Source organism: Neodiprion virginianus, chromosome 7 (genome assembly GCF_021901495.1).
Source record: "Neodiprion virginianus isolate iyNeoVirg1 chromosome 7, iyNeoVirg1.1, whole genome shotgun sequence".
Classification (NCBI taxonomy): domain Eukaryota; kingdom Metazoa; phylum Arthropoda; class Insecta; order Hymenoptera; family Diprionidae; genus Neodiprion; species Neodiprion virginianus.
This window is the reverse complement of record NC_060883.1, coordinates 20,376,646-20,395,094: the sequence shown is the minus strand read 5'-3', so window position 1 is coordinate 20,395,094 and position 18,449 is coordinate 20,376,646. Positions and strand designations below refer to the sequence as shown.

At 37.9% G+C, this 18,449-nt stretch overlaps 1 protein-coding gene across 2 annotated transcripts in view; it reads left to right on the top strand.

Annotated features, from left to right (window-relative positions):
• LOC124308797 (hemicentin-2-like) overlaps positions 1–18,449 on the top strand; it is a 159,477-nt gene that overhangs the window by 109,273 nt on the left and 31,755 nt on the right. For both annotated transcript variants that reach the window (XM_046771888.1, XM_046771889.1), the window contains exon 4: positions 1,920–2,081. In XM_046771888.1, the coding sequence (XP_046627844.1) occupies positions 1,920–2,081 (162 nt within the window). The remainder of the gene's footprint in view (positions 1–1,919; positions 2,082–18,449) is intronic.

Here is an 18,449-nt window from a genome sequence, read left to right as displayed (position 1 = left end):
ATTGCACACGTCATTTCTCATATTTCTTCACTGCTAGTGCAGGGCAAACACTCCCGGAAGATATTACACATTGCCCGAAACGATTTCCAGTTTTTTTTTTTATTTTTCTTATTCTTTCCATACGAATAGTCGAGTGCGAATGAAATTTCAGTTGTTATATATCACGATTATAAAACCGGGCTTCTAACAATATCACTTGTAAAGTCAATTGAATTAAATTTGAATCGGTATAATAGTAATAACAACAGTAATATATCATCTCAAAATTACAATATTGGGTAAAAATCAAAAATCAAAAACAAAAAACAAAAAAAAAAAAAAAAAAAAACGAAAGGCAACTTTCACGCAACATGTAACAGAATAAATAATATTTTCGTTGGTTTTAAATGAAATTGATGCTGCTATTGCGGTTTGAGGAAAATATGTACGTATGTATGTGGTGGAGAAGAGGCGTAGAGAAAACAAAAAAAAAAAAATAAATAAATAAATAAAATAAACAAATAAATAAAAGAATAAGTAAAAATCTGAATATGTACCAACGAAAAATTCACGCTTCTCACATGCATTAATTATGCATACACACATACGCATACGTGACACACGTGAGCATAGAAAATAAACATCCAACACGAAGAGAAGAAACCATTTGAAACGAAAACCGTCGTTCGTCCCGCTTGCCGGCAATAAATTTCAGCATAAAAATCCCTATTTCTCTTGCCAAATAGTAAATATCCTGCAGCAGGACGACGCGGTTCATTCTTGTACGTTATACGTAACGTGAATATGTATACCTACACAGATTGTGTACGAAAATAAACGTGTATGTGCATAAATGCGAAACAGAGGGAGGAGACATAGGAGCCAAAATTTGATAAACAAAATATATATATGTATATATATATATATAATTTAATGAAGAAGAATAAATAAAAAAAAAAAGAAAAGGAAAACAAATCAAAAGTTTAACAGATTTATCGTTGTAGAGATACTGAAATACGTAGATGAAATTTCTCTTACCCGTTACAATAAAACAATTAACCAAACTTGGTGAAATTTTTTTTTTTTTTTTTTCTCCTTCATTGATTAAAAACGTAACTGTATCGGTACGCATACTAAAGTTTGATCGTTTCTGATCAAAATAATGTGTTTGTTGAAATACATGCCGACATAAATTTTTTTAATATTAGAAAAATTGAAGTTTTTTTTTTTTTTTTTTTTTTCTTCATTACGACGAATCTTTGTCCTCTTATTTTTCAACAAACACGTCAATCTAATCGGAACCGGTCAAACTAATATACGTACCAATACGGCTGAGCTTTTAATCGACGAAGAAGAACAAAAGAAAAAAAAAACAAAAACAAGAAAAAACCGTGTCCGAATTTCATGAAATTTTGATAAAATTGAAATTACAAGTGCAGACGTTATTGCAACGGCACATGTTTGGGATGGGATCGTTATCTCACAGCTTTAGGATTGTATGAAATTAAGTGAAATCTAATTTACTCAAAGTCAGTAATGTAAATTTATCTACAATCAGCATTTTACGGTATGAAATTTGGGTTAGCTAGAACGGTGATGCTGAGAAGGGAATATCGTGTATATATACATACACGTACATTCAATATATATATATATATATATAAAACGGACGAAAAGCCCCACGGGGAATGATATCCGTGGAATCGGTGAGTTTAATTCCGTGGGAGATCGGAATCAAGTGAATTAATAAACTTGCGGGGCTTGTGTGTGTGTGTGTGCGTGTGTGTGTGCAAAGCTTGAAAGCCGGGAATTGGAATGAAATAACCTCGTGACAATCACTCCACAGCTTTCGTATCGTAAAAGCTCGTTTTTTTACGGTGTGAGGAAGTTCGAATCAATATTAAAGAAATATATTAATTAATCGTGACAAATATTTACAGATATCGTGGATCCGCCGACGAGACTGGCACATATTGACCAGCTCTATGTTCACTTACACAAACGACGAACGTTTCCAAGTGTTGCATCCCGAGGGTTCCGACGATTGGACGCTGCAGATAAAATACGTACAAAAACGGGACAACGGCACCTACGAATGCCAGGTGAGTGAGCAAACGGTGATTTCCGAGTGCCTGTGTCTCACAATTATTTCGTAATTCGTAAATTAGGGCCAGGATAATATATGTCTGCACGTTAAAAATTACAACATACGTACGTATAATATAGACCAAGATGTGAAGAATAGAAACTGCATTTTTTTGCACCAAACATCATACTTTATGTAAAAAAAAAAAAAAAAAAAAAAAAAAAAAAAAAAAAAACCAAACGACGAATGAAAATTATTGAAGTGAGAAAATATGTATTTGCATATCAATCCTGATCCTATATGTATATGTATATAATGTATAATATTACACGCGAGTGACGTAATAATCGATATTAGTCCCGAAAGATAATTGATGAATATTATGACAAGCATAATGTGTTAAAGAAAATTGGCTTCATTGAATTGATCGATCGATTTCCGTTAGCCTCGTTGAATATATATGTATATATATATATATATATATGTGAGTGTATATACGAGTAAAATACAATAGGTTTAGATGCACATGCGTATACTTTATACGAAACAAAAATGAGGAAAGAAAAGAAGTGGAAAAATAGAAGAAAAAAAAATGACCAGACAACGGGAGAGGAAAAGGAAAAGTAGGGGGGGAAAAAAAAAAAAAAATTCAAAGACAAGCTGTAGTGGAGTGAAAAATTCAAATACTTCCGAGCGAGGAAAAGAGAAACAAGGGGGAAAAAAAAGGACGAAAGTATCGAAAGAATGGAAGAAAGGCAGAGAGAGAGAGAGAGAGAGAGAGAGAGAGAGAAAACAAAAAATAATAAAACAAAGAAAAAAAAAAAAAAACGAAATACCCAACAACAGAAGCGATAAAAGACGGGGAAAACTTTTCAATCGATGGTGTCACGATAATTTATTATACCGTGTACCACGCGTCGCGATACATGCGTACGATATATCCATACCTGTATTACGTTATATTATGTACAAATATATATTTACGTAGCCTTTCGACAATCCAAATTTGTGCGCGTGTGTGTGTTAAGGTACAACGAAGCGTTGTTTCGCGTCGGAGAGATAGATTTTTATCAGCGCCAAGGGAGAAGATTGCGCGGAGAGAAGAAGATTGTCGTCGTTGCGAGTGTTTGTCTCTTTGTGCTTCCCCCGCCCCCCCCTCCCTAAAAATTTTTTAATTTTTTTTTTTTTTTTCATTTCTCTTCTGCGGGCGAGAGAATAGTAGAAACAACTCGAAAGTTGAAAAAGCGAAGCACCGCGGACGTTCTTGGTAAAAAGAAATAGATGTACGAGAAGAAGGGGGTGGAAGATGTGAAAAAAAAAAACAAATAGAAGAAGAAGAAGAAAAAGATACACTGTTAGATAAGGGGATGAAAAGGAAAGCGATACAAAGGACGGTAAACCGTCGTTGTTCTTTTTTTTTTTTTTCCGTCGGGCAAAAGTGGAGGATAGAAGCGAGTCAACGACGTGAAAAAAAAAGAAATAAAAAAATAAAGACAAATGAAAGAAAAAAACAAATAAATAAACAGGACGGACGAAAGACAGAGAGGGAGAGAAAGAGAGAGAGAGAGAGAGAGAGAGAGATAGGGAAAAATGAAGGCAGGGAAAAAATGTATGTATGAATATTACGCCTCGCAACAGCAGCTACTTCCGGTCTCAATGGCCCACGAAAAAAACTCTCTCCCTATTTCTTCGTCTCTCCGCCCTTTTTCCCCTTTCGCACTTGAATTCGCCCTGCTGCATTATATACATATACATATATGTATATATATACACACACACACACATATATATATATACGCACATACATGTATGTATATACGGTATTAATATAAACGATTGATGCCTACATCTGCGATAACAGCCGACTTTTTCTGCACCCTCTTTCATCCCCTTCGCGTTCCTATTTTTTCTTATTCCCCCCTCGCTATGTCATTTCCGCTAATTGAAAAATATGTGAAAGATATGACGCGTTGTATTACGCCGTTCATTTATCAGGAACAAATTACCGCAGCGATTTTAAATCGGTTATTGCAGTCGGCAACAGGAAATTATCGGAAATGGAAACCCGATCGGTGTGTATTGTTTGTTTTATTTTTTATTTTTTTTTTTTCCTCATCAATATTCGGAGAGGTGGAATATCCAATTCGATTAAAACAAAGTACGGACCGTGTTACATTTTTCAGCGATTGTCAGTTTTTTATAGTATTTTTTTTTTTTCAACGCAACAATAAATCGAATATACGTATAACATATATTATATATATATATATATATATATATATATAAAATTACAAAAACGAGCGACTGACATTTGTTGACGAAATATTGTAAATTTCCAAACATTTGGATATTTTCAGCTGCGTAAATAAACCTCCCGACATTACAGCATTAATTCCCGAATTCTTGTATGTCCGGTATTCAGAAATACACTTGTAATAAACACACGTTATTTACGGTCAATACTTATACTTTACTTTGAAAAAAAAATAATTGCAACGCTTGACGTGTATAATAAAATGCACGACATTAAGTCTGTCAATTAAGACATTCCGTCAGATTCTTTCTTCCTTTAAGAGCAAATAATATCACGGATATATTTCCTTCCCACCTACCAATACAGTAGTAGGTACGTACTTTTTAACGCAATATACACATATTGGTGTATATTTATTTATATCTGACCTCGTCGGGGCGGAAGGGCGGTAAAATAAACAAATACACCGAATGGAAAAAGCTTCCTTTGCAGTTTTCAGCCGGTTGATTGCCGCATCTCTTTTATATATATATATATATATATATATATATATTTATATCTATGTGTGCGTGTGTGTGTGTGTAGCTACACTCGCTACTCTGGCAATCCAGTTTCCCTCCAACCCAGCGAAAGGCTGGGGCGCTGAATTGCCGCGTAGTTTCGAATCAATAAAACGTAACTGTTTAGTGTTTATGTGCCTGAGTAATGAAAATAAAAATATCAGCCAGTTCGACGTAATTCCTAAGTACGTATAATATAATTCTCTCTCTCTCTCTCTGTATCACCTTCTCTTTCTCAGCTCTTACAAATATAATACCTATATACCAATTTTCTTCATCATCCCGTTTCCAAGTAAAGGCCACATCACGTTTGGTTGCCTACCACCGAGGAGAAAAAATATCGGTAGTACAGACGTACCGAGTTATCGATAGTTATCTCGTTTAAAGTCCTCGCGACTGATCTGTAACTGTCCCGTGTTGTCATGTTGTGTAAAATTGGCCCATCGGTTGTTTCGCTGTTTATAACCTGTGCTAAGGGTTTCAGCTATCGCATTCCAGAGTCACGTTAAAATGATCATACGCCTTGAATCAAGTGATAACGGAGGACTCGGTACGTCTGCTTTACCGATATTCGTTCCCCTGAATGATAGGCAACCCAAGACACCGAGGCGTTTGTTTGAGGAAACGTTCTGTACATAGGCGTGCGCAGTCAGGGTGAAAATTGGTTCCTATGTACAATAAAGTGCAGGCTACCCAACGACTAAATTGAGGTGTAAGATTGATAAACAAGGATTTGATGGCCCCAATTTACCCTAATAGAAACAATTCCGTCTTTATAGATGTATATACGTACACATGTATACGAACGGATTATATAGAGTTATACCCGGGCATGTAAGCCAAACTCGACAAAATTACCGCTCCAAGGAGCAAAAAGCTGATAAAGTATAATAACAGGCAAATCAAGGGCGTAAATGTATGTACCTGTACCCTCTACCTAATATAAAGCATTGAACTCGACGAGGATGAAATACGACGAGGTCTTCCGATCCCTTCGTCAATTTTTCCTTTATTATCATTTCCTTTTTCCCCCCGTTCCTCGATTCCTCTCGCCTTTCGTAATACTAACGAAAACTTCGACGGCTTAATTTCGCGGCCATTTATTCTCTCGTCACGAATACATGTATGTAATATACTTATATACCATTATATGTACATACATATACATACATAAATGTATACGTACAGTTTCTACCTCTACCCGTCCGGCGTCGGCTTCCACATCGAACAGACTAATAAGCGAACGCGAATTAAGAGAGGATAAGTGGGGAAAAAGGGGGGAAAGAACCGTTGGATTAAGCAAGGGTGATGGGAAAAAGAGCTGAGAAGAGGAGAAGAGGAAAAAAATTCAATCACCAAAAACGATCGATTCACCCGTTCCCCTTCTACTCCAATCGCGATTATCGAAACCCTGGCTTCGAATCTCAAGGGGTTATACACCGAGTCTGAATTTCTGCAAAAATCCATTTTCTTTCTTTTCAATTTCATTTTCGTAATGTGCTAATATTCGAGTATATACAGAAAAAATTTCACGTCGATCCGACAAATATTCTCCGAGTTACGCTCGCATTTGCAAAGACGCCCCCCGGAGCGTTTGAAAATGTTTTTGAAACTTTGAACGCGTTTTTCTCAAAACTATGTTTTCAAATTCGGTGAGCAAGATTTCTCGAAAATATGTGAACCAATCATTCACAAATTTTCACACAAGCTTTACGAATATATTTTTCAGTCCCTGATCAAAGTTTTTTTTCTCACCGTCAGATATTTTCCATTTTATAATCAAATTGGGCGAAAATTTTTATGGACAATCGAAATTTTTTTCTTCGCAGTTTTGTTAAAAACAAATATCTTGCTTATTTCCGACGATTCAGCCCAGAAACATCTTATAACTCACCGCGAGAGGCCTTTTTATCTTTTAAATGTGCTCCCGGAGATCGGCCACAAAGCAGCTTTAAAAATCATTATTTTTCCAAATAAAAAATATCAAAACGACGTTCAACGTTACCACAATACGTATAAAAATCTTTATTATACCAAATTAAAATATCTCTTTATGAAAAATCGCTTCATTTCGGTCTCCTAACTGGATTACAACCCATTAAACAACCCTTCAACTGTACAAAACAGCCCTAAACTTAAAAACTTTCGAAAACTTGAGTCGGGTAATTTTTGCATCTTTTTATCCCTTCGATCCTCCAAATGTATCCACGTACGTTTGGTAATTCATACACACTCTCGTCTTTTCCTCCACAGCTCGCCTTCCCCTGCCTGCATCCCTTCATCTCTTCGTGGCAGAGTCTTTCTTTTCCCGTGAACGTACCCCCGGGAAATTATAAATGTACGACACGCGTACAGAGAAAGTATCACCTCGAGTGTCTCCCCATAAATTCACCCCCCCCCCCCCCCCCCCCCCCCCCAACAGCAACAGCAGCTGCAGCACCAGCAGCAGCGTCCTGCACACCCCAACCCCTGAAAGCGGCACTCGAACGGCACCATCGTCTTGCAATTTTAATATTCCCCTCTCATCTTTGCAGGGACACCAAACCAGCTGTAATATATTGTCCACCAGGGCCATTTCCGCGTGCTGCTTCTGTCCATGTCAGCCGTGTGGAACAGTTTCGAATTCGTTCCCCGCTGCAGCGAAAATTCCTTCCGTTATACACTTCGATATTTCTATTATTGGTTGTACCGCTTCACCAGCCGGAAGCTTTCCACCTCTCCGCAACACCCTCTGCCTCTTCCACGCTGCAGACCGAGTGCGAAATTTTGCGGAATGATTTCAATCCGGGAAAAGGGAGGTTAAAAAGAAAAAAAAAAAAAAAAAAAACTCATGTTTCGACATCAAGAACCGCAGGTCTTCGTTTACGTACAACTGTGAAACATCGCTTTGGTTAATTAACGGAAGCTGGAAAGAATCGTGATCGAAGCCATCTGTTCGATAGATCGAAGCACGAGAGGCCGCCGGGTATCGTTCAAATATTCGATGCAGATTTTTTCGCCAATGAAAATAAATATTTGAAAACGTTTGATTTTCAAAATTCCCTCTATACTCGTCATATTGAAAAAAGGTCCCAAGAAACGTCCACATTATCACGATGTCCGGTGATCCTGTAAACTATCCTTCAAGAAATTTTCACGTATCCTACAAATATTTGATTTTTAACGTTCTCGAATATCCAAAAAATGACCGGAAAATATCCTTGACCATGTTACGAATTCTTTACTCTACACCGTGAATTTTTCAATACCTAAACATCGATATCCCTCCTACGACATGTTGAGTGGATGTTTCGAGACGATTGCAGTCAGGGTTTCCCATGTTTCCATTCAACGCGCTATAAACCTTGGAGAGGATGAGCTGATGTAGGTTCATTTACGCTAACGTTCTGGTAACCAGCTAATCGAAGGGAGGTTATATATATATATATATATCACAGTGCAGGGGATTACCGAGTCCGGATGATTGAAATATCCCGAAGCAGGATCAGCCGAGCGGTAACTTCCTTCGATCATCTGTTACATACTTCCCGGGCTGAACCTCGTCCTCGCGTGTCTCGTAATTCGAGGTCTCATCGAGATGGTCAATTATAAGGGACCAACTCCTCAGCTCCGAGGGTCCTTCTCTCTATAACCTTGTACCGAGGAAGGAAAGGCGTTCATCCGGCAACGTTAGTGGTGGTGGTGATGATGGTGGCGGTGGTGGTGGTGGTGGTGCTGATGTCGGTTCTGCGGTATCAAAATCGAGCCGCTTTGCTCCACGGTCTTGGGTTTAAGTCTTGCGGTTACGCAAAATCACCGACGCGCTAAGATGCTTTGAGCCTTTTCAAATTTTAAGGCGACTCGTGCGAGAATAAGGTCGTGATCTCCTCGTCCAAGGTTCCATATACTTGTACCTACTGTAGGACGGCCGTATAAACAGACGCGGTGCTTTGAAGAACTTTTTTTTACAACGGTTTTAGTCAATTTTTACAAAACTGGGACGCAACGCTTCTGCGTCGAGTGTTGTGTGCGGTATAAAAAGATGAAAAGAAAGGTCATACGGGCGAAGGCGAAAATTCATCCGACAACTGTATTGTTGTACAGAGCGTTTCGTAGTTACTTGCGAATAGTAAGACCGAAAAATGAGGATAGTTCCTTTTCCAACGCAAATATATCGAGAAAGCTGAATTATACGACAAAACTGGTCAATTATCCATTTCGGGAACACAGTTTTGTTGTATATTGTTCAATATCTTTGGGATCGTTGATTAGCTGTCAGGACGCCTAATTTCTAGAGACGCTCAAATGTGTTTCCTACAGTATTTCGTAAAGTAAAGATAAGCCAAAATTCAGAATCGTCAAAATCAATGAGGATTAACTCCTTAGCAGTGTGGCAAAAATGATATTTTCGTGTCATTTTTGTTTCCGAAAAAAAAAAAATATGTCAGATTTATCCTATAATTTCAGTATCATGGTTTTTGAGCTCGCCGAGTTTCTCAAATTTAGATTTTACAAATTCAAAAAAAATTTCGAATCTAACTAAAGTAAGTATCTCAAAGTTTCTGAGATCGCTGAATTTGGATCTGAAATCAAATTTCCAAAATTCAGAATGGCGGATAAATTATGGTAGTTGCCAATTTGAATTTTGAGTGAATTTCATCGAATTGACTTAAATTCGAGCACCTAAATACGAAAAAATATCTAACACGGTATAAAAAATGATATAAACATTGACCGTAAAATTTTTAGTCCAAGTCCAATTACTTTTCGAAATTTTCACCGCCATTTTGAATTTTGAAAATCCGATGGCAGATTCGAATTCAGCGTCCTCAGAAATAATAATTCCCCAAGCAACAGTGAAACCGATAAACTAAGAACATGTTTTTTTTTCAAACGCTCACACGTGTGTCACAAAACAAAAGTGGAACAACTTTTTTCTCACCCACATTCGTAGGATCAAACAAGCCGAAACATAGACTAGTTCAAATTCCAACGATCCTACACGTATTTTCGTTTTCTGCACTGTCATACCTGATACCAATTTACATTGACTTATCAACGTCTAGACTTTCATCTGCATTTTCAACATTCTCCGAAATACATATATTCGCATTCTACAGAAAAATTCCACAGCATGAGCATGGATAGAGACAAAGAAGCAGGCCAAATACACAAGAAAGTAAGTAAGTAAGTAAGTAAGGAAGGAAGGAAGGAAGGAAGGAAGGAAGGAAGGAAGGGAGAAGAGAGGGTTGAAGGTTGAGGGAGAGAATATAAGGGGCTCGTCTTACTCATTAATATAGATAACAGTTTGATGAGCGAGCAGCCTTACAGCCAAGCAGACGTGGAGAGTTTCCGGCGTACGTATCTTCGAGACATCGACTCAGCGTGATTTTCGCTGCACATCAAACGAGTATATAATGCATGCGTATGGATACACTTACGTACTCGTATATATATATATATAAACCGGATTCAACGTCGTTAGTGCGCAAAGTTGCGAAAGGTCGTTGAATGGCCGCGTGTACAAGGCTAGAATTTGCCTCGAAATGCGAAGGGTGCAGTAATCAATTCTCCCACAGCGGTGAATAATAAGACATCAATCCTCCACCCCGCTGCTCGATTCTGGGACGCTGGGCTGTCTGCTCTTCTTTTAATTAAATTAACCGAGGACACAGCATCGGTGCAACAACATCACCATTCGGCAATAAAGAAGAACAAGAACAAGAAGGAGAAGAAGGAGAAGAAGAAAAACGTGAAAAAGGAAAATCACAGAATGATAAAACTGAAGCGACATATGAATAGTACATTTAAACGGATGGATTTGAGCGGATTATGAGTCGAGGTTCGTTGAGGATTTACGATTGTATAAACAATAAAGAAGAGAAATAAAAAAAAAAAAAAGTTACGTCCTGCGTTCGCATGCTGAGAAGCAGAAAGAATCAAAAGCAAACTAATTACGATGAGACAATAAGCGAATTGCTGTATAATATGAGTCAAGGTAGTCGTTTTCATTTTCTGGCAGAAAAAAGAAAATCAATATTTGTACACTATCGGTAACGATATAAAAAGGAAAAGAAACAACAAAATTAAATACAGCCCGATGAAATTTGCAATTTTTTTCCCCCCAACATGAATAACAAAAATAACGAGTAATTTAGACAATTTTCTTACACCCCATTTTCTTCTTACTGCTTTTCTCCTACTTCTGAATATTTATTTATTTTTTTCTTGCGCATAAGAATAATGTTATAGAGATGAATGCAAGGACGCGATTTTCTGGATCATATACCGTACAAAAGATCGACGAAAGCTCGTATTATCATGTCTACGTTATCATTTTTGCAAACGAGCACGAAAGTAGCGACGAGATAAAAAACAGTGACTTTTTTTCTATCCCATCCCGAAGCCAGATAATAGACATATTTTCTCCTCTTCATCTCTCGCCTTTTTCGGTTTATCTTCATTTTTTTTTTTTTTTTACTCCTCTGTCTGTAATCAGTGAGATCTTCAACAAAATATCTCGGCGCGAGGGTGAAAAGAAGAGCGAGAAGAGACGAGAAGTAGAATAAACGAGCGGTTACCGGCACCGATCCGAATGGTGGTTTTGAAAAGAAACGACAAGGTGACAAGTAAAAGTAGGGGAAAAAAAACATTCGCGAAAAATAGGGATGAAAAAAGTGCACGCATATATTTATTCATTAGGGTAGTCCTTAAAATGGTGATTTTTGAATTTCGACCGGCCTGCCTCCCTAATTGGCTCCACGTTATTCGAAAATAATTACCCAATTTTTTTCGGATTTTTATCACAACTCTAACCCGTGCCCCAAAGAGGGTGAATTTCCCCATTCAACCCTTTTCAGAGGCACATCAAATCTACCGAACGGATTTAGATGAAATTTGGTGTAACGGGGTTTTGCGGGTCGCTGACTACGAATCTTTACTTAAAATTTGAAAATTCAAAGCGGCGGATCCAATATGGTGGACCAAAACCGAAAAAGTCACTTGATATCGCCATATCGGATCCACCATTTTCAATTTTGTAATTTCGAGTTCAGATTCGTTATCAGCGACCTCGAAAACTCCCGAATACCAAGTTTTATCGGAATCAAATAACTTTTTGGATTTCGTTCCACCATATTGGACCCGCCATTTTGAATTTTCAAATATCGAGTTCAGATCCGTACTCAGCGACCCGAGAAATCCGTCGATAACCAAATTTCATCTAAATCCGTTCGATAGATTTGACATGTCCCTGAAAGGGTTGAGTCGAATCCACCCTCTTTGTAGCACAGGCTAGAATTGAGATGAAAATCTGAAAAAATTGGGGAATTATTTTTGAATTATGTGGAACCGAAAAGAGATTAAAAAATCACCTTTTCAAGGACCACCCTAGTATTTGTACACTTTTAATACCCAATGTCTATATAAACATACATATAACTCAAATCGTATACGTGTGCTGTGCGTGTAATACAATTATAATAAAATTTGTTCGAGTGTGACGAAATTTTACATAGTATATAATGAAAAAGAAAAAGAAGAAGAAGAGATGTTGAAATTCAATATCTCGCTTGTTTAAAATACGTGTAAGATATCTCGTACTGTCTGACTTTCTTTTGACTATTGATATTGTGATTTATACAAACGAGTTATACATGGTGCCTGCTCATCTCTCTCTCATCTCTCTCTCTCTCTCTCTCTCTCCGTCACCATTCCATTTCACCCCTTATCCACACGTACACACACGAACGCAATTTCAACCTGGCACAAAGTCTTTGAGACAACGTATTATAAAGCTCTTCTCCTCTCGGTTCCTCCTCCTCATCCTCCTCATCCACCTTGTTCTAAAGAGTCGAAGAAGAACCTTGTTATAACATAACGTCAGCGAATCTCCCTTACAGTATATACCAAGATCAAATACACGCGGCGTATATTACATGCAATTAAATATAATGTAATATACGTGAGCGCGTTGTCGCTCCAGAGAAAGAGAGAGAGAGAGAAAAGAAAATAAATACATGTGTAGGTATATATCGTACACGGTTCAAACGACACTGAAACCGGAGAGGTGGATAAAAAAACAAAAAAAAAAAAAAACACATACACACACACACAGAAAGATAAAAAATAAAAAATGAAGAAGTTGAAAAACTCAGCTCAATGCGACGATTGAAAGACCCAGCTTATATCCCTCTGTGTAAAATGAAATGGTGAAATGAAGGACGAGGTAGAGATAAAAAGCAACAAAAAGTAGACAACATATCTAACAAGACGCAAACACCGATTACGCAACAATTCCTTCCCGATCAAGAAACGTGCCGCGCATCGCGAAAGGATCGTTTGTTTGTCTTTAAAACTTTTGTCAGAACCTCGTGTCCGTGTGTTCGGAATTGTGTTTTTTTCTTTTATTTTTGGGTATTTGCACAAGAGGTTGCGAAGGAATTATAAGAAGATAAACATCGCAGCGGCGTTTTCAGGATACCCGATGGAGTGCGGAGTGGAATAAGGAGCTGAGCCTTCCCATGACAGACAATGAATGTATTCGAGGCTCGAAAGCTCTCTCACTCTCTCTCTCTCTCTCTCTCTCTATTTTCTATCCCCAACCGTAGCTAAATCCCGGGCTTGAAGCCGTCCTTAACGAGCCCATGTACATCCCCTTGGAACAGACCGTCTTGGACCTAAGGAGAATTCATAGTCACGAGTAGCTCGAGGTGCGAGGTTTGGGTGTAAGGAAGGCGGATGGAAGATGGTAGGTAGCAAACACCCACGTTCACGTCCACGTCCAAGTCCAAGTCCACACGACCACGTCTCGCCAGAAACCCGCAAACAAACAGCGCACCTTCACACTGGTAAAGGTGTTGAAAATGCGAGCCCAGCAATCCGGCTTTGCTGCACAAGGAGCGAATACATGGTGTATATATTATATATATATACATACGACAAGACAAAGAGGGTCCAGCTAGAGATGGATGAATACTAGAGGGAGAGAGGGTATAACCAGGGGGTAATTAGAGAGGGAATCAGAGAGAGAGAGAGAGAGAGAGAGAGAGAACGGTTGAAACACCCACCCAAGATGTTAATTTGTAGGCTCAACCAGCCCTCCTTCATCTTCATCCCCATCTCTCGTTCGTTCCCCGAGTGTCTGCGGCGAAGAGTAGATGGATCTTCACCCTCCCCGCCCCCCCCCCCCCTCCCCTTTCTCTCTCTCTCTCGCGCTTTCTGCTTACATACCTAGACAATTATGTACATACATAAATACATGCATAGTATACGACGATATACAGTTGCAGAGTTATTTTACAGAGACGGCGGCATGCGGCAGTAGCACCTATAACTCTATATATTAGTAGGGAAGTGTAGGGTGTAGGTTGTAGGTATACAGGAGTTGAGAGTCTGCAGGCCGAGAGACCCCGAGACGCGTAGTTACGGTAACCCGCTTTCGGTGCAAAGATGATTAAAATATTAATAATCCCTTTTCCAAGTAAGAGAACTCTGCGCGAAATGCCACGAGCCGAGCTCCTTATTATCTCTTCTCTTCTCTTCTCATACTCTTCCCTCTGTAGATAACAGTTATTCAAAAACTCAACATCTCTCTCTCTGTTGTCCGTATGTTCGCTGATAACTCGATAACTGCCGTACCGATTTTCATAATTTTTTATTCTCTGGATAGCCACGACGTCCGGCTGTATTTTAGGCTTCATCGCGTTGTAATCGTATCAACGCTTTCGAAGATATAACGATATTTGTAAACCTAGGCGGAAGATCATCACACACACACACACACTTGTACGAACGCTGCTGACTAACAACAAGCTCTTACGAATAGAGGAAAGTTAACCTTTCACTGACACCTTCGTTACGTTCGCGACGTAAGGAATATTTCATCAAGATTTTCGTAACTTGAAGGTTTGAAAATGTGACTCAAGTTTTTACTATCTTAAAATTAAAAATTACTGCTGCTACCTTTTTTTTATCTTCTAAAAAACACTTGAATGTTGACCCAAACAAAGAAAAATAAAAAAATCAAATCAAAATATTAAATTACTTCGTCGCAGTAAACAATTTTCAGTCGGGGTCATCAACGATCTCAAGGTGCCAGCAATGTTATACGAAATAAAGGTTAATGTCTAACATTTTTGCCACAAAAAGCATTTGAAAATATTGTCGAGTCGAGCTACTTGTATTATTATTATTATTATTATTATTATTATTATTATTATTATTATTATTATTATTATTATTATTATCATTATTATTATTATTATTATTATTATTATTATTATATACGACCTTCGGTGGTAAATTATACGTGTATCGAAAAAATATGCTGTACATGTAACACGTACATTTTTTCCCCCCCTTTATATACAATAATAATGAAACACCGAAAGAGGAGACGGAGCTTGGAAGCTTTACCTGTCAAACGCGGCATATATATGCGGGAGGTTTTTTTCTTTCTTTCTTTTTTTTTTTTCTCTTCTTCCCTTCTTTTGTAGGCGCTGTGAATTTTTCCCGGATCTAACGGAACTCGAAAAGTAGATGATAGCGAGTTGGAACGGCTTGGAAAACTTTTACTGTCGGAAAGTGATGTCACATACGTACATACAATGAGCAAAGGAAGCATATTTGCCATCTCTCGTCTCTCCGTAAATCCCACAATCAGAGCGCGGAAGAAAATTCCGCTACGTCGCTAACAAGCCGTTTTCCCGTTTCGACGTATCCATTCATGTAAATGTGTGTTACAGCTCGAACGATCTCACAATAATGATAATAATAATATTAATAATGATAATGATAATAATAACAACAACAACAATAAAAAGACGAAAAAAGAAAACCTGTCAATTATCAGACTGAGCGATGAAATTATTTTGTCGTTGTCCTTTTTTCGTTCGTATCGTATCGAACAAATTTAATTGACTCGTAAGGTGAAAGAAGAAACAAAAAAAAAAGAACGCAATAAAAACACTCGTTACGCCATCGTATATATACGTATACGCATTTGGTCCAATGAAATAAACACGCGACAAATAAATAAACAAACAAATTCCCTGCTCTATGGTTTTTACGTATGTTTTTTCTTCTTTTACCAAAACTGTTAATTTCGGAATCGAATAAAAAATTTGAACAAAAGAAAAACGCGCGCACACACACACTCACACACGCCCGTACGCACGCACACAAAGAAAGAAAAAAACAGGCATAAACAAAATTTATACCAGAACGATTATTCACGCTCGGTGTGAGAAAAAAAACTTTCAATCAATTTTTATGAAATAAAAATGATGAGCAAAAGAAGACGACATAAAAAAACAAAATAAATCAGCGCCTCACAACCTGCGGCGAAATAAATTTCGAGCCACCGAGAAGAGCTGCCGCCGGGGGTGTGGAAAAATCAGGGCCGGCCTTCGGCGGGGGCGGGAGAAAAAATAAATAAAGAACTCAGCGAGCGTAGGGAGAAGTTAACAGGCGAAGCGTGCAAAGCGAGGCTCAGCAGCGCGAAAAGGCGGCGGATTAAAATTCAAGACAAAGATCTCGAGACATCGAGGCAAACCAGCCAGCCGGCGATATAATCGGGAGAGCCCGAAACCCTGCACCCTCGCTTTCTCTCTCTCTCTCTCTCTCTCCTACCCTTCGCATTTCCCTACTTGCGTGGTTAAGTGGTGTAACAGAAGACATAATAAGCGGATAATTCCGTTAAACGGATTATGTTAAACAGAGCGAAGAAGCTTGTTGTTGGGTACAGGGATGAAGGCTTTGGAAAGGGATGACCGCCCCGGTGGAATAAAGAATGCGAAACACGGCTAGCGGAACGTCGGTTCAACCAAAAACCGTCCCGTCAACTGTTTTCACAATTCGGACAACAACGTTTACAGACATAATAGGATTCGCGGTCGGCCGACGTGTCAGCGAGAATAGTATGTTACGCGAAATTGAATTTTCACCGTTTCCCGTTTTCTTGATTTTTCACTCTTCTTTGTCCATTTTTATCTCAGTCTTTTTTTATTTGGAGAGGATTTATTCTACGGATCGTACAACATGCTAAACAGCTTTACAAAATTTTGGAAACAAAGATAAATAAATGATCAATGCAGATATTATATAAGGCTGGTTCTACCTACAGATTCCGGTACCGACATTCTTAGTTGCTTCACAGCTCAGACACAAACCAATTTTTTCAGGTAGAGATTATTCCCGTACTGTTTAACTTTACCGACCGTCGATAGGGTCATCAAAAAAAAAAAAGAAAGAAAGATGGTTTGCGTCTGAGCTGTGAAGCGGTAAAAATGTCGGTAAGATGTCGGTATCGGAATCTGCACGGGCAACCGGCCTTGTGTATCTACTTATAAAATGACGATTCGAAAACGTTCGCATAGTTATAAAGAGAAAAATAACAAAAATAAAAAAAAAAATTAAATCCTGCACGAATTTTATTAACAGATTTAAAAAGAAAAAACCAGTTTCATCGTCAATCGTTTCAGAGCAATAACACTGTTACATCTGCATAAAAATCAATTATTTCCTCCAAAGTAATTGGCCAAAATTTTTATTTCTGTTTTATAAACGAATTTTAAAAGTCACGATTCCCGGATAAATTTTCAATCACATGTGAGCTTTGCATCTAAGATGATAAAAAAAAAAAAAGAAAACTGAAAACTGTTCGTACCAGCTTACATATTTTAGTAAAACCTCATATTGAATACAATCGTAACGATGTGCTTGTATAAAACTATTGCAGAACCGTTTCGATATAACATATAATATACTATGTATTATCGACAAGTCTACAGTCAAAATAATAACAAAATAATGACAAATCGAAGAGCAATCGAAATTTCACATCTCATTTGAATACACACGTGCAGAGATGATCGTGTACGATACGTGAGAGAATAATAATAATACCTTGTGTATACGTACATACATCGAGACGTACCTACACCCCTATACAGCGAAGCCATTCGACGTTTCGCAAAGTCGTTAAAAAGCTCTTTTACATCTTTCCTGGGATAATTTATGAGTTGTTTTCCAAGCGAAGAAATTATATAAAAAGAAGACGCGCGCCTTTTACCGGCGATTATATTACCAAAGTATTTTATAACTTTACGTACATATACATAATATACATATATATATATATATATATATCTCGTTATCTTTTTCTCAACCCCGTATTGCATTTGTAAATGTTTAACCCGATGAAAAGATCGCGTGACACCCGCAGTTTCAATCCCTGCAAATATCAGTTTATCGTATACGATGAAGACTTGTAAGTTTCTCTCCGAGGATCCAAGGATATCAATAATAAGCTGTGCAGCTAACGACAGATGAAAAATATATGTAGGTGAAGAAAAATAAAGATTGTAACGTATAAGGTACAAGAAGCTAGCTGACATAACAAGTACCTACACAACAAGTAAAAGCTTCTTCGTCAAGTGTCCTGTTATTATATTTATAATTATTCTTTCACTCGGGAGAGGAAAATATCAAGATTTCTTTGAGCGTATTTATTTCGTTTACTTTCGTAAAAGATACCGGTTTTCTTTCCTTGTTAAACCTATAAGAGTAACGATATTACAATTACGAAGAA